Source organism: Lepidochelys kempii, chromosome 11 (assembly GCF_965140285.1).
Source record: "Lepidochelys kempii isolate rLepKem1 chromosome 11, rLepKem1.hap1, whole genome shotgun sequence".
Classification (NCBI taxonomy): Eukaryota; Metazoa; Chordata; order Testudines; family Cheloniidae; genus Lepidochelys; species Lepidochelys kempii.
Window position 1 is genome coordinate 33,822,470 of NC_136390.1, and position 27,588 is coordinate 33,850,057.

A 27,588-nucleotide genomic window follows, 5' to 3' on the forward strand; every position below is an offset into this window, starting at 1 on the left:
CCAAATGACCTCCCTTTCTTAATGGAGATCTCTCCTAAAAAACAAATTTCTTGCATCAAGTCCTAGAACTCTGATTCTGCCATATATATATATTTCTAGATCTTGATTTGAACCTGTCTGTTATGTATCTGAACTATATTATTTTGCCTGTTTCTGACTTAGATGTTAAGATCTTTGGAGCACAGGACTGTCTTCCTTTGTTTCGTTCTCAGCACTGAACAGTGCACATTGAATAGCCTAACTTTATTTTGCTATTTTTCAAACTTCATATGTTAAGACTAGACTTCCTTAACACATACTTTCCCAAACAAGAAGAAAGAAAGCTGGACTGCTCTCCAAGACAATCCTTTCTGCTGCAAATCAATAGCTCAGTGTCTAAATCTTCCATAGCCATATAGAGCAGGGGTGGCCAACCTGAGCCTGAGAACTAGCCAGAATTTACCAATGTACATCGCCAAAGAGTCACAATAATATGTCAGCAGCCCCACATCCGCTCCCCAGCCTGCAGCGCCTTCCGACAGCCCCCACCAATCAGCGCCTACTCCTCCCACTCCCCCCCGCACCCACTGCAATCAGGTGAGGGCATGCAAGGCTCAGGGGAAGGGGCGGAGTGGGGACAGGGCTTGGGGCAGAGCAGGGGGTTGTCAAGTGAGCACCCCCCAGCACATTGGAAAGTTGGCATCTATAGTTCCAGCCCCGGAATCAGTGCCTAAGTAAGGAGCCACATATTAACCTCTGAAGAGTGGCATGCAGCTCCGGAGCCACAGGTTGGCCACCCCGATATAAAGTCTTACTAACTTGGGAAAATTATCCAGTGCTCTAATGGAGTCAAATGATTATCAATTATGCCTTACATAAAATAAGGGCATTGAAGACCGTTCCAACATAGTTTCCTTCAACTGAATTTAAAGGCTCAGTTTTTGTTAGTTTCCTGAAAGGCTGCATCCTTTTAGCCATAGCTATCTGTCTTAGGGTTTTCAATGGGCTCCTCACTATTTTATGTAAGGATTAGCATTTCCTATGTATATTCAGTGTCTTTCCCGTTTGTTTGTTTGTTTGGAGTGTCCACACAGCAATGGAAGAGAGAATATTTTTAAGAAGTCAGAATAATATGACTGTAAAATTAGAATTGGTGGAGGGACAGGTATAGTACCTGAAACTGGAAATTGAGATTGGCCCTTTAAAATCACCTCTTGGAGTTTTTTGGTGTTGTGTTTTTTATTTTGGTTTTTGGTAAGTAGTCTGGAGTCATCTGATAAGTTTTTGGTAGTCTATATGTGTGCATTTAGAGAAGAATAAGAATTAAGAATACATCCATGTTACGTTCTCGGTCCCCTTATGGGCCATTAAAAATATAATTTGGAAGTATTAATCTAGCAGTCTGTTGTTTGTTTGTTTTTTCCCCCTCTGCCCATGGCCCTCCAAAGTTTAAAAAAGTAACCAGCCAAGTAAAATCAAGACCCAAACACATTAACACTAGCAACTTGGCTGTAATACTAATTCTGTGGCTATTTGTTGTGAATTATTTTGCTGATACCACTTCCACAGTAAATTACTCTTCTGTTGCTTTGTAAAAATACATGCTATTGATCGTTTTTGTGACGAGACTACTTTTTCCTGATGCAATATTCATTATTAACGTTTGACTTACTAACATTGCTGTTTAGAAATTTTAATTTATACCACTCAAGTATTAAGGACTCCTTATAATGTATAACTTTGGTAGAAACTATTACAAGTAGTAGCGCAGGGATTATGCCTTTCAATATATTTGTACGGTGCCTAACACATTTTGGGCACGATAGGCGTATAAATATTGTTGACCTTTCTGCTGAAGTGTTATGCGTTGTCAATGATCATGTATTAGTTCTGTTGATATTGTATTGTCAGACCCATTATATCTTCAGTAAAAATTACTTTAAAATGCCACATTCAGTGGGCCTAATCCATTTTTTTAAGCATCACCACACAGACTGAAAAGGAGGTGCCTGGGTGCAAGGTTATTGACCTAATAGTCCCTTTGAAAAGAAAAGAATCTGCAGGGATCTTGAGTATTTTTGGTCTTGTATGTATTATAGCTGCAGAGATTGAAGAGAGAAAAATTGAATGGTTGAGAAATAAACCATCCAAAGAAAAAGCTTGGTATTTCTTGAGTTACCTTTGCATTGCTTATTAGGTGATCTTTACTATTTTAAATCCTGTAGTAAATAATCACAAGAATGAACAGAGCACAAGATTTTGGCTGCTCTGTAATTGTGATTTTTTTTTTTTCTTTTTAGATCCATAAATGGCCAGATTGTGAGAACTTGAAACTAAATTCATTTATTTACACCTGGTACTGGCTTCCCCAACAGTGTCACACCAATGTACTTCAACTCTGATCTAGAGTGATGTCCCTGGAGGTCAGAGTAGTTCAGTCTGCATGCCTGATCAATCATTGACCAAGCCCAGTGAAATTGTCAGCAAGAATGTCCGTTGTGATAGTGTTTTGTGATGTGGATATCAGTCCACTATGAGTTAGAATGGGATCACCAGTTTATTTTACAAATAGCCAAATAACCAACAAAGATCTGTCAAATGGTAGCAACTCAATCACTATTGAGTGAAACACGGATTCATTGCAGTGACCTACAGGTGAAAGGCTGAGGCATCCTAATCTGAGCTAAGCAAAATTTCAGCCTTGAACTCTGACTTACAGAACAGGGAAATGGGAATTTGTCTTGGTTTTGATTTATAAGAAAAGCAGGAAGCTGATAACTTGAATTATTAGAGAATGACCTTTTTTTAAGCATCACATTTTTGTAATAGTAGATCCTGCATATTTAATTATGATATAGGTACCTGTGTTAATATTTGTACTTCCGTTCAGAATAAAATTTTCAAAATATTAGACAAAGTACAAATTATATTATTGTTCCAACTTCATCACCATTTTTCCTTCCTGTTTCATTGTAAAGCGAGCGAAAATTTTATAACTATACATTCTCAACATTTTTGTTCATGTTAGTGCATCATGTATTTTGCACAAATAACGTCGTTTCTGAATAGAATATTACAAATCCAAAAACTTGCATTTACAGACTTCATTGTTAATGTGAGTGTCAGTGTTCTGATTTTTTTTTGGATATGCTGTGCTCTCAATCAGGTGATAAATGCTTGCTTAGTAAACTGTTTTTATAGGTTATTTCAATTCATTCCCTTTCCTGAAACAAAAAAGTTCCAAGTATACTTTTCATTGAAAAGTATTAAATGTTTAAATACCTTTTACCATGGTGAATGTGGAATAGTCCATTTATCTTCATTAAGGCATATAGCTTTAAAACTTGTGGCTTTGCTACTTGTGAGTTATGGATGCATGCTCTCACTTGTCAAGATAAATGTATTATACCGTAGTTGTCTCCCCCTCCCAATATGGATATTCAAGTTGTGCAGCAGATTTGACCACAGTAAGCAATTCTCCAAGGATGAAGAAAGAAAATGCACATACTCCTAGGAATCTCTTTTTCCAGAGATAAAATTGACATTTTATAAATAATTTCCATGTTGCAAACTTCAAACTCACAATCACAGCAATTCAGCTATATGAATTTGGCATGAGTCAGTTTCAGTTCTTAGTGCTTTTCATTGGAAATGGCATAAAAAGTAAGATTTCTCTGAATTTTTTATGCTGTGGGCTTACAAGGGACAGAAGATGTTCTTCACTTGTGGTTGTCTAACAGTGCATGGCAGCATAAATAACGAAATGGTCATAAACCTTAGCTGCACTTCTAAGGTCACATGTTCAATTTAATTTTTAAAGAATCTAGAAACAAACTAAGCAGTTGATAACAGGTCAGTTGCAGGTGATAAAAGGTATTTTAGATGGGACATTACTTCTTTTTCCACACCTGGCATAGCCACATTATATCTTTTGCAGTTTTTTCTTATGCACTGGTAGGTTTGTCCACAAACAACAAGATTCTTGAATTTCAGGGTAACAATGCATTTTTAAAGATAGCTTTCATATTGCATAGATATTTTTTTCCTGCACAAATATTGATGTCAGGAAAGTTTAAGTTTGAACAACAAGGATAATTTATCTCTGTCTGCAATTTGTCACTGTGTGTGGAATGGCATGCAAAATACAGGTATGCTTTCATAAAATGAGTTTTTTGATTTGCTATTGCAAAAACTTGGAGAATTGAAATATGTCAGTCTTTAAAATATTTTATATAGAACTTTTTGACTAAAAATTCCACCCCAAAAACCAACCCCCCAAAGCTGTGCTCAAATGGGCCCCACTGCATAAACTAGATTCATTGTCATTAGCAATAGAAAATGTCTTTCTTTAAAAAATATTCAGTTATGTGACTATATAGTACTTTAATTTACAAAGTCCTTGTATTAAACATCAAACATCTTAATCTAGTTTTTAAAGTTTCTTTTCAAATAAGTGTACAAAAGTAAAGTAAAAAAAAACCAACAGATTTTTTTAAACTAACATTATCAAAAATTTGCTCTCATTGGCCAGGCACAGGATAAAAGAATGAAAAAAGTGAATAACATATTGGATCATATTAAGCATAGCTACATACATACAGCCAAAAAATTACAGACGACATTGAGTTTGGAGATTATTTGAATTTTGACTATGCAAAATGTATTACTCAAACTGTTGTGGGTCATTGACCGAGCGACATGCTTGCAAAAAAGTATGCCATCTTTATTGTTTTTCAGATTATTATGGTTCTTGTAGCTAAGACAGATGTACAAAAAGATACAGTTTTTATTTTGTATTGGCAGCTTCCAAATATTTAGTATCTATTTCCAAGAGTTGCAATTAGTAAAGCATCCATGGTACTGAAATCCACACATCCCACAAGCTAATTATATTTGCAAGGTCAGATTGAATACATATTTTCAGAAAAATAAAGGGTTATATAAATGTCTCTTCTACTTGGCTGTTATATCACAGTTTGTTGATCTGGAGTATAATGTGTACAATTCACAAATTTGTCTGATAACAGAAAGTGGTGTGTGATTGTGTTTATTTTACTAACCAGTATATTCACAGCAATCACTTCCAAATATCTCTCCAGTAAAGATGTGTTAATTACAAAACAGACAGGGTCTTCTATTATATTAAAGCTACTAACAAGAAGACAGCAGGAATCACACATGTAAATAGCATCATCAACCCCTATTTTAGTCCTCTGTTTTGATCTGTGAGTTGTGCATAGACCAAAGGTGCTATTAAAGACTTAGTGTATGAAATAGGCAGCATTATATGAACAAAATTTATTCAACAAGAAAACAGACCTTTAACATGAATTTAACAAGCCTGAGAAATTATAAACTATCATATGCCGCAGATTCATGCAGTGATAATAAACAAAAAAAGGAAAGTAAGAGGTTTTCTTAAACTAGCCAAACTGCTAATGGTTTTGTTATAAGCTGTCTATGTTGAAGTGACCTCTGAAAAGTCTTGAGACACTTTGTACCAGAAGAAATTAAATGGTCAGGATAGTGAAAGAGTTGCAGTGTGGAAAAGCATATTTATAACTGCTACCATCATAATCTGGAAAACATCCTACTACCATAGGCTTGAGTTGGGCTTTCAGAGAGGTAGTCTAAAAGCCTCATGCAAAGCTGTTACTATTTTTGTTAATACAGTGCATGCTGTAGTGAGGTAATAAGTACAATGAAAACTATAAATTTGGAACTACTGTAAATCCCTTAAATTCTTTAACTCTGAAAAATGGATTTTTCCTCTGCTTTAATTAATCCTGGGAGGTTCTCTACTTGGATTACAGTCTGTCTAAAGTTCCATTGTTAAATATGAGGTGACCATGTTGCTGTCATTTGATTGCATCGTGCTGTACTTCAAAATAAACACAGAAAAAAGACTTTAGTTTCTGCACACCTCCAAGTGCTCACAAGGGCTTTTTCCTTGAATCTTACTGTGGCATAATTAACACCTAGTTCACCCATTGCTCATTAGAGCACTGGACATTAATGAGTCTATTTATTTTGATATGATGCTCTAAAGGAGGAACCGATTTGTTCTCACTGTGCAAAAAGCAATTAGAAGATTTCACAGAAATGTAAATGTAGGGTATATTGCTGTATTTATGCTTTTATTGCGTACTAGATCTAAATTTAGATTGCAGGTTGTTGAGCATGTTGGTTTCCTTAAGACAGTTGCTATAGTGATGGCAATGAATTCCTTTAATCTTGGTGTAGCTAAAGTATTTAGTTTTTATTGGTTGTCATAATGCTACTAACAAGAAAAATGTCATTCAATTCATACTTTCTGTATTCTGTCTAGATTAGTTACCCTTGTTTTTTGAACATATAAGTATTGTGCGTTTAGGATTTCACATTAGAGTTTGAACAAGAAGGATGCTAACAGTTTTAGCAAATATTTGTGTTTTGTTTCTCCAGAGTTGCACAGAGAAAGCCTGTAATCCTTTATTAATGTGAATAGTGCCATTGAAGTGATGGAAATTACTTGCATGAGTAAGGACTGCAAACTTTAAATCATATTGAGTAGAGTTCTTAAATATTTCAGCAGCTAGTTGTCCAATATATTTTGCTATGAAAGTTATCCAACTATGACACTGTGAACAGTAGTTAAAATATTTGATTTACTATCAAAGTGGTGTTGCAATGCCTAATATGTTAGGAGTTTTAGTTTTCCTTTCAAAAATGTACCTTGAAAAGTAAACATAGAATCCAATGTTGGAACAATTATTAGACAAAAATGCCATTGCATTTTTGGATAAGTTCCATGGTTTCTAGTGGAGCAGTCATTTAAACTGCAGTTGAGAAGTGTAGCCATTAGGAAGTTAAATTATGATGAAGCACTAAGTTATGGTATCCTGCCAAGTTAATGTATCTTGCTCCTCAGAGTAAATTTTTATTTGCTTGATTTTCCTATCTAGAAGTCTCTGGAGGACTACAGTATGAGTCTTCTTCCCACCCCCATCTCCCCTTTGCTTTGCTTTGCTTTGCTTTATTTGTACTCCTTACTTACTATAGTTGGGCATTTGCAGATGTTTCTAAATTAGGACATCTGGTTAAAATGGAATTTCAGGAGTTGGAAAACTGATAAGATATACTTTTATATATACAAACATGAGTCTTAAAACTGTCTGAGTTAAAGTAAAATCTGATGAGAACATTAAGAATATAATTGATCTTTTTGTATTACAAGGACGAAAAGGTAGATATGTTGGAACTCTTTTAGAGAATGGTTGATGTCTTATAGGTGAATGAAGTTTAATGGTTTAAAAAATCATTAAAGGAATTAAACTCTTCTTTAGCAAGATTAAAATTCCATATGCTATAATAATTCTTTCTGTGTTAAACCGGTTAATCTGTTTAATTGAGAGAAGGAAGGGTGGGTGGGTGTGTGTGTGTGTGTGTGTGTGTCAGTCACAGGGAAGGGGAGAATGTTAGGGGTTTTTGTCTTTACCTTATAAATTCTTGTTATCTATCACCATGCTATCTGGCATAAATTGGGTCACTGAAATTCTAATAAGTGAAGAACAATGACATATTTGCTGAAGGCAACTTTAAAAGACAAGTTGGAGAAGGATCTGGCCAGTCAGTTGAGAGTCCAGGATTGTACAAGTCACTAATTTACAACTGCTTAATGGATAAACCATGTGAGAAATTTAATCTTTAAAAGAAGTTTATAACTTCCAATCTACTTATAACTGCTTATTTAGTGAACATCATTGCTGTGCTTGGTGCTGTATGCATTTAGCAGTAGACATGGACTCTTCCTAAATTGGATATGGACCATGCAGTCAACACGCATGCACAAGTGGAAAAAAATATGGTCCTTCTAGCGGTACAAATATCTTCCGCTACTTTGTGTATCATTATCTGTCTTTGATACTTATATCAAACATTGCTGTGTTTTGCTTGATGTGACTTAAACAGCTTCTTTGACATGTACAGTATGTGAGATCGTTATTAGTCTGCCTTCAGTTTAAAATACTGTAAATTGTTACATTTTAAAATTTCCATATTAATCTCTGCCAGTTCATTTGTTACCTCTCTGTGCCCTTTAACATGATATCATAATTGCATTACATTCCCACTTAAGTAGGTTTATGGGTAGTATCCTAATTTGTTTAGCTAGAAGGGAAGTCCTGAGTTGGTGAGAAGCACTTAAAATATTTTTTCTTTAATTTTTAAAATATGGACAATTTTTGTGTTCTTGCTTACCTGGAATAAGCTATTATAAAACAATGGGATATTTAGCTTCTCAGTATATTAGACCTTGGTGCCATGTGGTATTGTGTGAAATACAGATTACAATACAACTGCGGTGGAAATTTCTCAGGCATTTTAATGTAAGCTCTTAAAACTATGAAGCATAAATCCAGTTTAAGAACATGACAAAATTAGAATCTTTAAAAAATAAGGCCCCAACACTTCAATCAAAACCATGCGGGGCAGATGCCTACATCAGTGTGGCACCCCATTGACTTCAGTGCGGCTCTGCATAGGTGCGAGGTCTGGTTGTAGGATTATGGGCTAAATAAATCAAAATCTTTGTTTGTAGTTATGAATCTATAATGATAGTTGGAGGTGACGAGGATAGTTTTTGTGCTGCATGGCTGTGATGTGTTCTAAGTTATATCTCACCTCACCTAGCAGCAGGTTAGGTGATTATTTTTATTATATGAAACCACTAAATATTTATTTGCAAAGGTTTCTTGAACAATTGCAGCAAAGCATAGAAATAGGCTAGATGGAAGCTCTACTTTTTTTTTTCTTCCCCCATTTGTAATGAAATAACTGGATATACTACCTTCCATGTTCCTTAAATCATAAATGACCTTGGTCGTCTTTTACTCTATTTCTTACTCCTGAGCATGACACTGACAAGGACTTTTTAATCCATCAGACAGTTTATAGACCCTTTCTTAGTCACAAGAAGCAAAAAGCATCTGACTAGAAGGGAATACATGGGGCAAGTTCCTTGCTGGCTATAATTTTGTTGTCATTTCAAGTATTGTGGTGGTGTAATTGATGTGACAGGACTGGGCTTTAGACACAGTCCCTTAGCTTGTGCTCACTTTCAGTTTTCGTCTCTCTCTGTCATTCATTTTGATTAGATAAGATTTAGGTGACAAACATACATACCTATGAAGTTTATAGTATGTATATCTAGTGATCTTTTCAATGTTGTAAAATAAAAAGTACATAAAACTTAATAGTTCCATGAAAAATGTAGTTCTGGTGTCACCTTACAATACAAAGTAAAGAATTGTGTGCTGATGGCACAGTCAGCAGGAGGTTCTTTTTTATTAATATTATAATTAAAAGATTTTCTGGAAGAAGGCCAAAAACAGATGAGAGTTGATCATGCCTTGTCCACCGTTGCTTGGCACCATTGCTTGCATTTTCTAAAAAGAATTGACTTGACGTCTTGTTTTTACAGGTTGTTATTGATGCCTTCAGATTGATCAATGCTAATATGATGGTCTTGGGACATGAACCAAGACAAACAACTTCAAATCTGGGTCACTTAAACAAGCCATCTATCCAGGTAAAGTCAGTATTTGATGATGATAAACTCTGTTTTGTATTGAGTGGTGTTTAATCACAGTGATGCGACAAGTATCTTAAAATGTTACAGCTATAATTTGTATGTTATCCCTCATTGCAGTATTTTAATGTGCATATAAAATTAACTTGATATTTGAATAGGTCTACTCCTAATTTATGAGTGTAGGATTGAGCTCTAAATTCGTCAGATGTAAACACAGAATTTAAGTAGATACTGTCAAGATTTGGTACAGATTTATAAAATGAAAAACTTAAAATAAATCTTTTGTGTGAATTTGGGAGGACAATACTCTAGCTTTTTTAGTTTTATCAGACCAGTGATACAAGAGAGGGCAAATGGTATCCTTTTTCAGTATTACAGTTTTAAAACTGCTCCTGTTAACATATGCTTGAGCTTTCCTAAAGCCAGGATGAGTAAATGGTGTTTTATTATCTACTGTAAGCATCCCAATTATATGTGATAAAAGAATAAATTACTCTTCAAGCAACCATTGAAAAATGCCCTACCCATTAATCATTATGGTCTCTTTCCACTTGCTTTACTGCTACATTTTTTTTTAATATATATATTCAACTTTTTAATGTGTCCTAAACAAATATTCCATCTCCAACTCTGGTTATTACATTGGTGACCTTGTAATTTGATGAAGTGTGGGGGGGGAAGGGGAAAATGGAATAGATCATTTGAATGTATAATTGACCATTTCAAGCATAATCCTCTTTACTTGAGTGTATTGTTTTTATATATCTTTGTAAGAATGTATAAAGTTTATAACATTGAATTTCTCTTTTGAATATTTACTCTATTTGGTTTCTGGTGTTGATGATTAAGGCCAATACTCTCGTCTTCAGTGAAGCCAAACCTTCATTGCAGAAAGCTTCTTCTGCTCTAAAACAAGAGTATCCTCCTGAGTGATTAATGCCTTATCCGTATTCTTGTGCCTTGACTTTTTTTTTCCTCAGTTTTTCCCCCCATGAAGAAAAATGTATTTTATTTTTAAATGTATTGTAAAAGGCATGAATAGTTGCTACCAGGAAGCCTAATTTCTTCTCTGAAGATTATTTACATGAACAGTAATACTAATGTATGTTGCTAAATATGGCCTACTGAAAGACCGTATAGTAGCCACAGTAGAACTGAAATTAGATGCTTCAACTTTTATTATCAGATTGCTATCTTTGGGGAGATGCCAGCTAGCCATTGTTAAACTTCTACCTTCAACACATTGGTAGCTTTTATTATTTTATGCACTAAAACACTTTTTTTTAAAGAAAAATGAGCAAAAATATTCATACTAGTAAAATAGTTAGTTTTAAAAGGTTGAAGTGTTTTGCTTTTGATTTTTAAATCTGTGAAAACTGCGAAGTATAATGAGTATGAAATAACCTACTAATGTTTTTGATTGGATACAGACAAGCCCATGCTTGCCTGTTTCAAGAGAATATATTACTGGGCTTTTTTAGGCTGTATGTAATGACCTCTCTTGTAAACCCCCATAGTATCATACTGCTTCATTATTTTTTGCAAAAGGTTAAGTAATATCTCACAGTCGAAGATCATTGTTGTTGTAGCATGGCATATTTCAGACATAAGTTTTTTTCACTTATTGCAAGTCAGCAATGACCAGTTACATATTTTATTATTACATTAAAATATTGCAGTTTGAAATTAAGTGTATACATATACAAGTTCTTAAGACTTATTCTTTCCACGGAGAACAAATGTAGATACACACATGTTATAAAGTCCCTGAGTGAAATGCTGACCTCATTGAAGTTGATGGCAAAACTCCCATTGACTTCAGTGGGATTAGGATTTCACACGTCCCCTCCCCCATATTTTATCAGTCATTTTGTGAAGCATAAGGCAAGCTTATTAAAGACTTTAATATTACAGGACTTAAGTATTGCACGACACACACTAATCTTTCAGTGAAACAAAACACTTGAGGAACAATGTCTTTAAAATATAGAGTGCAAATAGGTGTACATTTTAGAGGTTTCCAATTAACCTGTTGCAGTGACTATTAGTACAGTTTCAAGATAGTTGGGAGGAGTAGTGGAGCAGGATTTTTTTTATTTTTTTTTAAGTGTTTGCACTTTTGCTCAGCTAACACCTAAGTTGAATTAACTTGCTGTTAGAAGGGAAATGATTGCAGGGGAGATAGTCAGTCTATTTAGGACTTGTACTCCTAAATCCCTTAGGAGCTCTTAAGTCTCCCCTTATCTACAGTTAAGTTAAAACAAGAGGGTACAGATTTTCAGTTCGGGGTGGGGAGGGGAGAGCGAGAATGTCAAAAGAAACTACAGAACTTTTTTCAGTAATTTAAGGCTGAAATTACTATAACAATAAATAGGCAAGTGTTTGTTTTTGAGATTCTGTTGACTACAGTAAAGCTAAATGTGTATCTTTGACAATCAGCAGTTAACAAACTCTAGTGAACATATAGTCAGTTCATGAAAAATGTAACTGTTTAAGTATTTCTTTGTATAGCATACAAATACATGCAAAAAAATCTATTTTCAACTTTATGATATCTATTAAATTTTAATTGCAGTAGGATTTTGAAGCACTAGAATGAAAAGCTGTACTTGCATTTTGTGGAACAAATGCTAGCCATGGATAGCGTTAAGGAATAGACATCAATAAATAGGTGAAATGATCAAAATATAATTTGGAATATCAAATATTTCTCTACTTCTTAAATGTTGCATGGTATAATTTTTCACATCTTTTTTACATTGCGAGGACAAAACATCTGACAAGGATTTATGTTCATACACAGATTATTTCTAGAAACTACATCTTAATCCAAGCCATACCTTAAGATGTACATTTCAAAAGAGTGCCCATTATTGTTTTGATACTACAACAAAGCAGCAAGATATGGAGCATACATATAAAGGTTTCATATAACCTAATATGTTTCTTGTAAACCTCTTATTGGTTGGTGAGGTGCTAGTGTAAAAACGTTGCATCCATAAAGGTCATGCCAATAACTGGCAAGATATTGCATTTAATGTTGAAAATTTAAAACAGTCTTAATGCTAAAGGTCTATTCTGTAAATATCCTGTCTAACCAGCACCTGAAATGTAAATTACTGTTTCAGCTGTAACCATAGCTATACAGCTCAAATTATTAACTATTAAAAATTAAAACCTTTGCCACATGTTTTAGATTTATAAGTGATAGTGTCAACATAAAAATCACACCTGTGTCTGAAATACGTTTACCTCCTGTTTTAAGTACGACTTAAGTTTACCATAAACAAGAGATTGGAGAGCAAATAATTTAATTTTTTTTTGTTTACCGAATCTGTCTGCAGTTTACAAATAGTTGTACTGTTTCCTTGTTTGTATGAACCTTTCATGTGGAAACGGAAGAGAGAGCAACATTTTTTAAAAATAGGAAAATAAGATTGTTAGGAGCAGGTATAGTGGTTGACACTACCTATAACATTTTTTCAAAACTATTTCAAGTTGAGTGCTTTAGATAGTCACTTTCTTACTAATATTTTTCATATCTATGATAGTAACTTCAGTGTGAATATTTTTCCATAAACTTTTATAGGCTCTAATTCATGGACTGAACAGACATTATTACTCCATTACCATCAACTATAGGAAGAATGAACTAGAACAGAAGGTAAGAAATTCAAGTTGAGTTCTACCTGGCTTATTCATAATCAAAAGTAGTCAAGATTCTCAAGGCCAGATTCCTGCCTCATTTACATCTGTACATGCTCATTGTCTTCATTAGAGTTGATTGGGTTTAACTAAAGCCAGACTTTGACTCTACAGTTGGAACTACAGTTGGTTCTGCTGATAATGCATGAGTCAAAACAGACTCCAGCTCAACTAGTGACTCTTTGGCGAGTAGAAATAAAAAGTAATTTTTTATCACTAAAGAATGATAAAACATGCAGATCAGGGAGTGTATCTGTTGAGATAGAGGCTGCTAATTCACATAGGCCCAGAACCTCAAAGGGAAGTAGGTACCTAGAAAATCACAGGAGCAACAGTGCAGTCCACAAAGCCTGAGTTAGCACCTAGACTCTTTATACAATGAATGGAGTGAGAGAGGTGCCTGAGAATGCAGGCCACAAAAGCCAGCATGCTATGTGAGGAGCCACCTAAGCTAGCCAGTGTGAGACGCTGATGAAAGGGGTGTGTTCTAAGCCCTGCCGCTTTGATGGAGATAAGAGCCAAAATCCAGGTTGCAGGGAGGCACCTATCTCTGCTAGCTATCCACAGCCAGGAACTCATCTCCTGGAAGGAGGTGGCTTAGGCACCTAAGTACTTTTCATGCAAGAATAAGTTAGGCACCTGCATCATTCCACAAAAAACAGAAGAAGGTGGAGGTGGTGTCCTCATTATACCTTTTAGCCCAGTCACCTGGGATATGGGGGAGATAGGTTCTATTGCCCTTTCCTCTCCCCTCCTCCCCCGCTTTCCCTCTCTACCCGAGAGGAAGAAAGCATTTGCACAGGAGTCTCCCACCTCTCTGGAGAGTGCTCTAACCACTGAGCTATGGAATATTCTGAAGTGGGGGCCCCTCACTCTCTTCTGTTGAAGCCGTTCCAGTGTGTATAAATAATTAATCTTTCAATAGGGTGACTAGACTGAGTCTCCCTCCTCCCAGTGAGTCATTGTGTGTGTGTGTGTGTGTCTCTCGCTTGTGCTCTCTCTCTTCATCTGGTGACTAAGTATTTATCCAAAGTGGAACAGATTCAACAGGAGAGAGTAAAGGAGCCCCACCTCAGACTATCCCATAGCTCACTGGTTAGAGCAGTCTCCTGGGAGGTGGGAGACTCTTGTTCAAGTCTTTTCTTCCCTTCAGGCAGATGAGTTGAGCCTGAATTTCACACACCCTCGAGGAGTGCTTTAACCACTGGGATAAAAGGCATAAAGTGGGCACTACCACCTCATCCAGTAGCCTCTGATTTTGAATGGGACCTGCTCTGGAAGGAGCATCTGAGCACACCAACTGGAACAGGCCCTGTGCGGAGGAGAGGGTCTCCTCTGCCTATCTTTCCCCCATTCGTGGGTTGCACTGGGGCATAGGTGGGAGATAGGCATCCAGACGCCTAGAGTGAGACAGCAGTGCACACGCCAAGAGAGAGAAATTTAGGCACCATGGAGTGAGTATAGCTGCCTATAAGATTAGGTGGCGGCCTAGTGGAGGTTTTGTGGATTGCAGTGATGCCTAAAACTGGGACTTAGGCACATAAGTACCTTTGTGGATCTGGGCTAGCGTCCCTTTTCATAGCAGAAACACACTTTCAACGGCTCAATGTGTTTGTTTGTTTACCTGTATTTGGATGACAGGTCCAACAGAACCAGATTCCCACAATAGGTCTCTCCCTTTTGGGTAGTCTGATCTATCTTCATCCTGATGCAAAGGCATACTTTCAGATAAGCAATTCTAGATTCTTCAGGGGTGATTATCTTTTTTAGCCTTTTGACATGTTTATGGACATTCAAAAAACTTTACAATACAACCATGTAACATGATCAAACTGTTCCTAAAGTTCAAATATCTTTGATCTAAGGGCTTCCTTTACATAAATGACTGGTAGACTGAGAATGAGACCTTTGCAACCTTGACTAAGTATCAATTATATACTAGAAACTCTCATAGAATCATAGAATATCAGGGTTGGAAGGGACCTCAGGAGGTCATCTAGTCCAACCCCCTGCTCAAAGCAGGAAAACCTGCAAGCATACCTGAACTTGTCTGAGCAAGTAAACAATCATTCTTAGTGCTTTAACTATTCTTCACAGGTCTCTGATAAAGGTAGCCACTCATTCCAAAATCCTGCATATGGTTGTCTGTAATGTCCACTTTTGTCTCTTATCAAACCATCTCCCTTTGGAGTGAAAGCCTGGGTTGGGGAGTGCATCTACACAATCTGAGTTTAAGATCTGTGGAAGCCTGGTTAATCTAGACTTCACAGCAAAGCAATAGTTTTCAGAGTAGTTTAGCAACTATGAAAAACTTTCCGGTCACTAAGGACTTAATAGTACAAATCCTGACAGACATTACAACCAAAGACATCAATCGTTGTAGGGATGAGTCTCTTTCCTTTAGCTGCCCTCCAAAGTGAGGGTTCTGTGGGAATGATTCATGATTCATCATTTCTTTCCATGGCCACCTGACATGGAAAAGCAACTCCTTTGCAGATGTGAATTTCAGGCATTAGAGTTAAAATAAGGGGCCTTCAAGACTTCAGCAGTAAACCTCATATTGAAGAAGTGGGGACAAAATGGATCTATTTGCTTAGAACACCAGATACCTCCTGTACTGATCTGTAATGGGCAGTGGCTCCCCAATAAAGGCAGTCTTTGCATAGTGGAATGCCTTTTCTCCAATTCCTCTGCTCCATCAGATTTTCAGAAAAGTAAAACAAGCCTCAGATAATTTTCATAGCACTTACTTAGGCTTATCAGTTTAAATGCCCAGATCTTCTGGGCATTGACTCAAAACCAAACCCAAACTCACTCAATCTTACAAAATGGATCTTGGCATCTTATTAGATGTGGAACCTGAATGCTCTTTTTAAGGTGCAACACGTTATCTTGAAACCTAGGAAGACAGCTACATGGAGATATGCTAAGATGTGGTAAAATGCAAAAAAGTCCATGTGTTCCTGTCATTCATTTTTTGGGACAATTTGTTTTATAAAAGACATACTCAGGACTTGGTTTGGTTACTAGTAAAGTCCATCTCAATTACAACAGCCTACTGTCCTCCAATACAGGGATCATGAGTGCAGAATAAGTAGCTAATGTGCTTAGTCCACAACACCAAATTTCCTCCTGAGTGTGTCTAGAGGCCAAAAGCTTCATATGTCCCCTACCTAGCTGTTAAAACAGCCTCCTTTCTCCTGACAACTTCTATAATGCAGTTATGCATTGTCAATATCAAAATCTACAACAAACTGAAAATCTGGGACAGGGTAAAATAGATTATTATAAAAATTAAATAAGACGACCTACTGCACTGATTGTGTATTATTAATTTTCATATTTCATTTTAAAAGATTTTCATTTTAAAAGAACTGCTGCAAAATTCCCAGTCTGCTGCAGCAGAATGCTACAGAATCCAGCGATTTTGAGTATAAACACCAGCTAAAAGCTGCTCCTGTGTACACTTACCATATTCAAACTGTTCAAGATCAAAAATGCTTTTGGAACATTTCTAATCTTATTGAATTCATTTATCTACACCTCTACAAGTACATTTAGTAAATTAACTTTCTGTATCAAGTGGACCTTTATAGAGCTGGAAACTTATGTTCTGATGTAGATGTTAAACTGTATGACTTTATTTTGCAGATGTTGCTAAATTTGCATAAGAAGAGTTGGATGGAAGGTTTGACACTTCAGGACTATAGTGAACATTGCAAACTCAATGAAACAGTAGTGAAAGAGATGCTGGAGTTAGCTAAGAATTATAACAAGGTATTCACGTTCAACAATAAAGTTGAAATTGCTCTTATGAAATAACTGACTGTAGCAAATTTCATTGGATAAGAAGTTGATTACAGATCTCTTTGTATACGCTTATAGTAATGTCCTAGAAAATAAACACTAACTAGAACACTGAATAATTGCAAGCAAATAACTTTTGAGGCTTCAGTGATCACTAATATTTTAACACTCTCTTTTGGGGGCAGTATGGGAATGTTCATGTTTTGTATGATATATATATTGAGTAGAGTAACTTCCATGGATTTGGCAAATAAGGTATAACTCTGGCTATAATTTGTAGACCAAAGCTTTGTGAGCATTGAGTTCCTGATTGCTAACCAACTAAAGATTAACCATTGTTCGTACTGAATGCTTTGGGCACCTGAGTTTGGCCCCAGTTTAGCAAAGCACCTAAACATATGTAGCTTTAAGGATGTGTGTAATCTGTCCCATTGATTGTATTTAACTCTTTGAAGTGGATGGGTCTTGAAATCCTGTAGTTGCACCTTAATGCAGAATATTTTGGATTTAATTTGATTTCTCATTTCATTGCTGCCATCAAAGACTACTAGAATCAAAGATTTAAAAAAATATATACTTCTATTGTAGTGTGTATTTGGAACTCTCTTTTTTAAATATATACAGCCTGATTCTTCACTCCATTACATTGGCAGAAAAAGTATCAGGCTCACACTTATTCATAACCTGTAATAATGACATTCCTAAATAAAAGAATGATTGAGACTTGCTCTACTTGTGAAGATACTTACTAGGAAAATGTACTGTATGTATTAAACATACTGTTTTAAAAAGTCTATTTTTAACTTGCTTATTGGAAGTCCCAAAATATTAAACGTGAATATTTTATTTAATAGTTTGTCAAGGACATAAACCCTCCAGATCAGACATTTTAACATTAAACATAAATAAACAGGGAACTTTACATACAAAAAAAACCTATTTAAAGAAATATATAGAAGTTGTTTAAACTAGAATACAAAAATGCATAGTAAAAAATCAAACTTCCCTTTGTTAGAAACAACAAGGTTAATGCTGTACTTTGAACATTATATTTTTAACCTGTTTTATCTAGCTGTTGATGTGATTATTAGGTGCAAAATTCCACCCTTGTGTAACATTTTATCAGTTCTAAGTGTATTTTTCTTTAATATAGTTTGAGTAAATCTAAAATATCTGACAATAAAGCTGTTCATGAATCCTCCCCTTAATCTTTTGCACTGACATTTTAACAAATTTGTGCCACCTTTGCTGAGCAATTGAAGTGCCTTTCCTTTTGACTTAATACAGGCTTCTGAAACACTGCTGTCCTTTTGATTTTTAAGAAGAAATTGTATTTTTATAATCTTGTGGCTCTAGAAAAAAGTAAACAAAATCTGAAACACCGACCTTTTTTGTATTTTTCACAGGCTGTGGAAGAAGAAGATAAGATGACACCTGAACAGCTGGCAATAAAAAATGTTGGCAAGCAGGTGAGATGTAATGAATTATTGTGAGGTGAAATAACCTGATTTTTTTAAAATATATTTTAATATTATTTTAGTCACATGCATTGTAGGTGATTTCTGTGCTATAGTCTGGCTGTCCTGAATTCCCTACAGGAGTTGAATTTACACCTAATGGAGAATATTATTTAGGCCTCTGATTTTAGGTAATCTGCAGAGTGGTTACAAAATTGTCCTTTGGTAGCAAGGGGCTGCCACAACATTTTTATAATGAAGTTTAAAGGTATATTGTGGATAAATTGTTCTAATCCACTGAGGAATATCCTGTAATTTCTGCATCTTTCCTCTTTTTAAAAAGAAACAAACAAAAAAACTAAATACACTATTGCATTCTGAAGGAGTTATACTATGTTTTTTTTTTAAAGAGGCAAGTCCGTCAGTCAGTCTGGTGCATTACACTGTGGCTGAAGAGCCAGTAGAAGGGGAGTAAGTTCACCCACTATTCAGAAAAAATTGATGCTTGATGCCAATACACACATAAGTACACTAAACACCTTCGTGTTCCCTTCTGCTCCATAAGAAAAACAGTTTAGGACCATAATTAATATTTTGGGGGGCGGAAGGGAGGCTATTAAATGAAGTCCATCCTTCTGTCATGGCAGGATGTAATCTTCTGACTGAGGACTTGACAGATATTAAATTAGCGATATGTTTTATTTTAGCCTAAAAGCCAAAGAAAGAAAAGTGTTGAAATGGAAAAAGATTAAAATTGTTAAGAAAACATATTGTTCTCAGAGTTCAGTAGACTCGGGGGGCAATAGGAACAATGGATAGCTTTAAAAAACCTCCAAACTATTTTCCCTTAAAGGAGAGGCAGGATTTATTCATATGGCTGGCTGTAGTAGAACCTGAACTGTATTTCAGAGGATTATGGAATATTTTTGTTTCAACTTCCAACAAACTGATGTTATAACTTATCTGTAATTTTCTTCGAGTCGTACACTTTTGTAGCATTCAAATCTGTAGCAGGAAACAATCAAAAATAAATATATAGGAAGAACCATCTTTTTCAAAGATCTAAAACAGTAGTAAATATCCCTTCTTGTGAGCCTGAACCCAGGTGTAATCTACAATCTAAACAATTCTTTAAAAGCTGGTGCAGATTTTTTAAGTTAATACAGAGTTAAAAAGTCAGATTTTTTTCCTCACACATCCAACTTTTTTTTCTAAAAGAAACTGTCAAAGGTATCTTGTAAAATCTTTAAATGAAATAGTTTTATTTTCAGGTTTTTTTTTCCTCTGTCATTTATACACCAAGTTCTGTAGACACACAGCTGCTGATGTGAATATTTGTCCTCTGTTTGGAAAGGTCCTTAGTTTGAATGGAGAAATCTTGAAGAACTACAGGACTTTGTAAACGGATTATGCAAAAGAGCAGCTTAGATTTGTGACATCTGTGGCCATCAGAACTATTTTGTATGTGGAATAGGATCAATAAATATTTTAAATTGATCCTTTACTGTGTGCAAATGCTTTTTCTTTTTTTAAAATTTGTCTCCACTATTGTAATATCTGTATAGTGGGCTCTGTACAACCAAATGACATAATAGATTGAGCAAATGTGCTCTTTATGGCATAATGTGAGGATAATTTAGTTAGGCCCCAATGCTGCAAAAGTTTATGTATGTGCTTAGCTTTACCACTGAGAGTGAACTTGTGTGAATACATGACATGGATCCATTTTATGTAGGTAATTTAATAATACTTGGCACTTATGTAGTATTTAATATTTTCAAAGCACTGTACAGACTTAAGCTCCAATTCTGCGGAGACTTGAGAACATGCTTAACTTTATACACTAAGTAATTCCCTTGAAGTCTGGGAACTCAGCAAGAGTTAAACACTGTGTAATATTCTTGAAGCCACTGAGACTACTCACAAGTGTAAAATTAAGCATGTGTATAAATCTTTACAGGATTGGGGACCCAAGATTATATACAGCTTTGAAAATACAGAGCACCACATTTGTATTGCTAAGGTGGAATCCTGGCCTTGTTGAAGTCTGACAAAACACCCCGTTTTTCATTTTAAATAGTATGAATCTCACTTCCACAAAAATAGTTTCAAAAATGGGTATTTGAGTGATATAAATGTCTATTTAAGTAATAGGCTAAAATAGCTTCAAAAGAAGTTGTCCTACTCTCAACTTTTACAGACTTCCCTCAGGTTTTTCTTTTTAATATGGGGAATGAGGATAACCACAAAAATAAATTTGAAGGTCTGTCTTAACCTTGCAAAAACAAGAAGGTTAAAGCCATGACTAAAATTGCATTCCTAGCACATTCTGTTTGGCTGTAGCTGAGTTTACAGAATAATAATCAAAGGTAACGTGTGGGAAGGGAGGGTGTACATGACACTCCCATTTCTACCAGGTTTAGATGCCCTGCCCTGAACCCTGCTGCATGCCACCAGAACATGCGCGCACACGTGCTTTCTTGCGCTCTCTCTCCAATGTATAGGTTTCATGGTTAGTTCTAAAGTAGTGTTTGACTACAGTATAGTTTTTATTGACCTAGCTTCTAAAATCTGAGGCAACTACGATACTGTGAGTGAAATCCTGGCCCCGTTGAAGTCAGGGAGGAGTTTTGTCATTGACTTCATTGGAGCCTGGATTTCACCTATGTGTGGAACTGCATAAAAACATTTGCTGTCACTGTATCCATCAAGAATTTGAAGAGACCGATTTGCTTATTAGCCTACATATAACATCTATGAATAATATGAAGAGCTACAGGGTCTTAGAAAATTAGAATCAAAGTTACATGCAGTATCTTGAAGGAAGGAAAATTTGGGGGCTTTAATAGGCTCTCAGTGTCTATTAATTCACTGTGTTCTCAAATAGTTGAAATCTGTCATCTCTGAAGTGTTCATTTTTTAGTGATTCCTCTGATAGCCTACTTTAATATTTATTTTTCAGGACCCCAAACGTCATTTAGAAGAACATGTGGATGTGCTGATGACCTCAAATATTGTCCAGTGTTTAGCAGCTATGTTGGATACAGTTGTATTTAAATAATGCATTTACTGTTAATGTGGTGCTTTCTGTGTATATTCTTCTATTGTTTTTAACACTTGGAAACCAGAGACTGCTGAAAGTATATTTGGTTAAATGGAAGACATCTGGCATCATTTGCAGTCTAAGAGCAGCACTATAACACCTTTCAGTCTCTGTTGTGCAATTACTTCTGTTTCTTTATGTCAGGGTCTTTGCAGATTCCAAAGCAGTTCAAGAACACAGAGTGGGCAAATTGTATTAAGTTTTCATTTAATATTTGGGGGGAAATCAGTAGTACATATATATTTTGATTGTTGCTACATAATAAAAATACATTTACAGTCTCTCGTTTGTTTAAGGTTTTTTGTCAATATACGGAATGGACAACGTTGTAGAAAACTCATGCAGATAAATCTGGTTTCCTTTGCATTTTTAGTGCATATTAAGTGAAACATCGATGAGCTAGCAAAACTTCACAAATGAAATATGACTTCCATTAATCATGAGGTATCCTAGAAAACATACTTTTTTCATAAATAGTGATGAGTACAAAAGAACATTGACATACAATTTTTTTTATAATGCAAGACAACTCCATCCAATGCAAATGCTTATGAAAATGACATATGTTGATACACTGATGCTCAGCACATCTCCAACTGCCCTAACTCAAGCAGGTTCTTTCCTGGATAGCTGATATTCTATGATAGCAATTGACCTAAGAATAAATTTTTGAAGAGGTTGTAAAGCCCATATGAAGTTGGGAGGGTATGTCTCTCAATGGAGATGAGGATAGCTGAAGGGGAATAGACATGATGAGGAAGAAGCATGTCTGCTGTACCCTGTGCTTGTACCATAGCAGCTATAATTTGTAGACCAAAGCTTTGTGAGCATTGAGTTCCTGATTGCTAACCAACTAAAGATTAACCATTGTTCGTACTGAATGCTTTGGGCACCTGAGTTTGGCCCCAGTTTAGCAAAGCACCTAAACATATGTAGCTTTAAGGATGTGTGTAATCTGTCCCATTGATTGTATTTAACTCTTTGAAGTGGATGGGTCTTGAAATCCTGTAGTTGCACCTTAATGCAGAATATTTTGGATTTAATTTGATTTCTCATTTCATTGCTGCCATCAAAGACTACTAGAATCAAAGATTTAAAAAAATATATACTTCTATTGTAGTGTGTATTTGGAACTCTCTTTTTTAAATATATACAGCCTGATTCTTCACTCCATTACATTGGCAGAAAAAGTATCAGGCTCACACTTATTCATAACCTGTAATAATGACATTCCTAAATAAAAGAATGATTGAGACTTGCTCTACTTGTGAAGATACTTACTAGGAAAATGTACTGTATGTATTAAACATACTGTTTTAAAAAGTCTATTTTTAACTTGCTTATTGGAAGTCCCAAAATATTAAACGTGAATATTTTATTTAATAGTTTGTCAAGGACATAAACCCTCCAGATCAGACATTTTAACATTAAACATAAATAAACAGGGAACTTTACATACAAAAAAAACCTATTTAAAGAAATATATAGAAGTTGTTTAAACTAGAATACAAAAATGCATAGTAAAAAATCAAACTTCCCTTTGTTAGAAACAACAAGGTTAATGCTGTACTTTGAACATTATATTTTTAACCTGTTTTATCTAGCTGTTGATGTGATTATTAGGTGCAAAATTCCACCCTTGTGTAACATTTTATCAGTTCTAAGTGTATTTTTCTTTAATATAGTTTGAGTAAATCTAAAATATCTGACAATAAAGCTGTTCATGAATCCTCCCCTTAATCTTTTGCACTGACATTTTAACAAATTTGTGCCACCTTTGCTGAGCAATTGAAGTGCCTTTCCTTTTGACTTAATACAGGCTTCTGAAACACTGCTGTCCTTTTGATTTTTAAGAAGAAATTGTATTTTTATAATCTTGTGGCTCTAGAAAAAAGTAAACAAAATCTGAAACACCGACCTTTTTTGTATTTTTCACAGGCTGTGGAAGAAGAAGATAAGATGACACCTGAACAGCTGGCAATAAAAAATGTTGGCAAGCAGGTGAGATGTAATGAATTATTGTGAGGTGAAATAACCTGATTTTTTTAAAATATATTTTAATATTATTTTAGTCACATGCATTGTAGGTGATTTCTGTGCTATAGTCTGGCTGTCCTGAATTCCCTACAGGAGTTGAATTTACACCTAATGGAGAATATTATTTAGGCCTCTGATTTTAGGTAATCTGCAGAGTGGTTACAAAATTGTCCTTTGGTAGCAAGGGGCTGCCACAACATTTTTATAATGAAGTTTAAAGGTATATTGTGGATAAATTGTTCTAATCCACTGAGGAATATCCTGTAATTTCTGCATCTTTCCTCTTTTTAAAAAGAAACAAACAAAAAAACTAAATACACTATTGCATTCTGAAGGAGTTATACTATGTTTTTTTTTTAAAGAGGCAAGTCCGTCAGTCAGTCTGGTGCATTACACTGTGGCTGAAGAGCCAGTAGAAGGGGAGTAAGTTCACCCACTATTCAGAAAAAATTGATGCTTGATGCCAATACACACATAAGTACACTAAACACCTTCGTGTTCCCTTCTGCTCCATAAGAAAAACAGTTTAGGACCATAATTAATATTTTGGGGGGCGGAAGGGAGGCTATTAAATGAAGTCCATCCTTCTGTCATGGCAGGATGTAATCTTCTGACTGAGGACTTGACAGATATTAAATTAGCGATATGTTTTATTTTAGCCTAAAAGCCAAAGAAAGAAAAGTGTTGAAATGGAAAAAGATTAAAATTGTTAAGAAAACATATTGTTCTCAGAGTTCAGTAGACTCGGGGGGCAATAGGAACAATGGATAGCTTTAAAAAACCTCCAAACTATTTTCCCTTAAAGGAGAGGCAGGATTTATTCATATGGCTGGCTGTAGTAGAACCTGAACTGTATTTCAGAGGATTATGGAATATTTTTGTTTCAACTTCCAACAAACTGATGTTATAACTTATCTGTAATTTTCTTCGAGTCGTACACTTTTGTAGCATTCAAATCTGTAGCAGGAAACAATCAAAAATAAATATATAGGAAGAACCATCTTTTTCAAAGATCTAAAACAGTAGTAAATATCCCTTCTTGTGAGCCTGAACCCAGGTGTAATCTACAATCTAAACAATTCTTTAAAAGCTGGTGCAGATTTTTTAAGTTAATACAGAGTTAAAAAGTCAGATTTTTTTCCTCACACATCCAACTTTTTTTTCTAAAAGAAACTGTCAAAGGTATCTTGTAAAATCTTTAAATGAAATAGTTTTATTTTCAGGTTTTTTTTTCCTCTGTCATTTATACACCAAGTTCTGTAGACACACAGCTGCTGATGTGAATATTTGTCCTCTGTTTGGAAAGGTCCTTAGTTTGAATGGAGAAATCTTGAAGAACTACAGGACTTTGTAAACGGATTATGCAAAAGAGCAGCTTAGATTTGTGACATCTGTGGCCATCAGAACTATTTTGTATGTGGAATAGGATCAATAAATATTTTAAATTGATCCTTTACTGTGTGCAAATGCTTTTTCTTTTTTTAAAATTTGTCTCCACTATTGTAATATCTGTATAGTGGGCTCTGTACAACCAAATGACATAATAGATTGAGCAAATGTGCTCTTTATGGCATAATGTGAGGATAATTTAGTTAGGCCCCAATGCTGCAAAAGTTTATGTATGTGCTTAGCTTTACCACTGAGAGTGAACTTGTGTGAATACATGACATGGATCCATTTTATGTAGGTAATTTAATAATACTTGGCACTTATGTAGTATTTAATATTTTCAAAGCACTGTACAGACTTAAGCTCCAATTCTGCGGAGACTTGAGAACATGCTTAACTTTATACACTAAGTAATTCCCTTGAAGTCTGGGAACTCAGCAAGAGTTAAACACTGTGTAATATTCTTGAAGCCACTGAGACTACTCACAAGTGTAAAATTAAGCATGTGTATAAATCTTTACAGGATTGGGGACCCAAGATTATATACAGCTTTGAAAATACAGAGCACCACATTTGTATTGCTAAGGTGGAATCCTGGCCTTGTTGAAGTCTGACAAAACACCCCGTTTTTCATTTTAAATAGTATGAATCTCACTTCCACAAAAATAGTTTCAAAAATGGGTATTTGAGTGATATAAATGTCTATTTAAGTAATAGGCTAAAATAGCTTCAAAAGAAGTTGTCCTACTCTCAACTTTTACAGACTTCCCTCAGGTTTTTCTTTTTAATATGGGGAATGAGGATAACCACAAAAATAAATTTGAAGGTCTGTCTTAACCTTGCAAAAACAAGAAGGTTAAAGCCATGACTAAAATTGCATTCCTAGCACATTCTGTTTGGCTGTAGCTGAGTTTACAGAATAATAATCAAAGGTAACGTGTGGGAAGGGAGGGTGTACATGACACTCCCATTTCTACCAGGTTTAGATGCCCTGCCCTGAACCCTGCTGCATGCCACCAGAACATGCGCGCACACGTGCTTTCTTGCGCTCTCTCTCCAATGTATAGGTTTCATGGTTAGTTCTAAAGTAGTGTTTGACTACAGTATAGTTTTTATTGACCTAGCTTCTAAAATCTGAGGCAACTACGATACTGTGAGTGAAATCCTGGCCCCGTTGAAGTCAGGGAGGAGTTTTGTCATTGACTTCATTGGAGCCTGGATTTCACCTATGTGTGGAACTGCATAAAAACATTTGCTGTCACTGTATCCATCAAGAATTTGAAGAGACCGATTTGCTTATTAGCCTACATATAACATCTATGAATAATATGAAGAGCTACAGGGTCTTAGAAAATTAGAATCAAAGTTACATGCAGTATCTTGAAGGAAGGAAAATTTGGGGGCTTTAATAGGCTCTCAGTGTCTATTAATTCACTGTGTTCTCAAATAGTTGAAATCTGTCATCTCTGAAGTGTTCATTTTTTAGTGATTCCTCTGATAGCCTACTTTAATATTTATTTTTCAGGACCCCAAACGTCATTTAGAAGAACATGTGGATGTGCTGATGACCTCAAATATTGTCCAGTGTTTAGCAGCTATGTTGGATACAGTTGTATTTAAATAATGCATTTACTGTTAATGTGGTGCTTTCTGTGTATATTCTTCTATTGTTTTTAACACTTGGAAACCAGAGACTGCTGAAAGTATATTTGGTTAAATGGAAGACATCTGGCATCATTTGCAGTCTAAGAGCAGCACTATAACACCTTTCAGTCTCTGTTGTGCAATTACTTCTGTTTCTTTATGTCAGGGTCTTTGCAGATTCCAAAGCAGTTCAAGAACACAGAGTGGGCAAATTGTATTAAGTTTTCATTTAATATTTGGGGGGAAATCAGTAGTACATATATATTTTGATTGTTGCTACATAATAAAAATACATTTACAGTCTCTCGTTTGTTTAAGGTTTTTTGTCAATATACGGAATGGACAACGTTGTAGAAAACTCATGCAGATAAATCTGGTTTCCTTTGCATTTTTAGTGCATATTAAGTGAAACATCGATGAGCTAGCAAAACTTCACAAATGAAATATGACTTCCATTAATCATGAGGTATCCTAGAAAACATACTTTTTTCATAAATAGTGATGAGTACAAAAGAACATTGACATACAATTTTTTTTATAATGCAAGACAACTCCATCCAATGCAAATGCTTATGAAAATGACATATGTTGATACACTGATGCTCAGCACATCTCCAACTGCCCTAACTCAAGCAGGTTCTTTCCTGGATAGCTGATATTCTATGATAGCAATTGACCTAAGAATAAATTTTTGAAGAGGTTGTAAAGCCCATATGAAGTTGGGAGGGTATGTCTCTCAATGGAGATGAGGATAGCTGAAGGGGAATAGACATGATGAGGAAGAAGCATGTCTGCTGTACCCTGTGCTTGTACCATAGCAGCCTGCTCTGTAACCAGCTTCTTGAGTATAATGCAGCTTGACTCTACAATTTTCCTTTTACAACCCCCAAAAGGCA

The 27,588-nt window shown here is 35.4% G+C and overlaps 1 protein-coding gene and 1 long non-coding RNA gene across 2 annotated transcripts in view; both read left to right on the top strand.

Moving 5' to 3' along the window:
* PSMD14 (proteasome 26S subunit, non-ATPase 14) overlaps positions 1 to 21,903 on the top strand; it is a 60,075-nt gene extending 38,172 nt beyond the window's left edge. The window contains exons 8-12 of the mRNA XM_073305619.1: positions 9,440 to 9,547; positions 13,140 to 13,214; positions 16,907 to 17,032; positions 18,469 to 18,531; positions 21,482 to 21,903. Of these exons, the coding sequence (XP_073161720.1) occupies positions 9,440 to 9,547; positions 13,140 to 13,214; positions 16,907 to 17,032; positions 18,469 to 18,531; positions 21,482 to 21,580 (471 nt within the window). The 3' untranslated portion in view covers positions 21,581 to 21,903. The remainder of the gene's footprint in view (positions 1 to 9,439; positions 9,548 to 13,139; positions 13,215 to 16,906; positions 17,033 to 18,468; positions 18,532 to 21,481) is intronic.
* Positions 21,904 to 23,265: 1,362 nt separating this feature from the next.
* Positions 23,266 to 26,995, top strand: LOC144930950 (uncharacterized). The gene is made up of 2 exons (XR_013636465.1): positions 23,266 to 23,623; positions 26,574 to 26,995. It is a non-coding gene; the product is annotated as an uncharacterized LOC144930950 (long non-coding RNA).
* Positions 26,996 to 27,588: the final 593 nt, after the last annotated feature.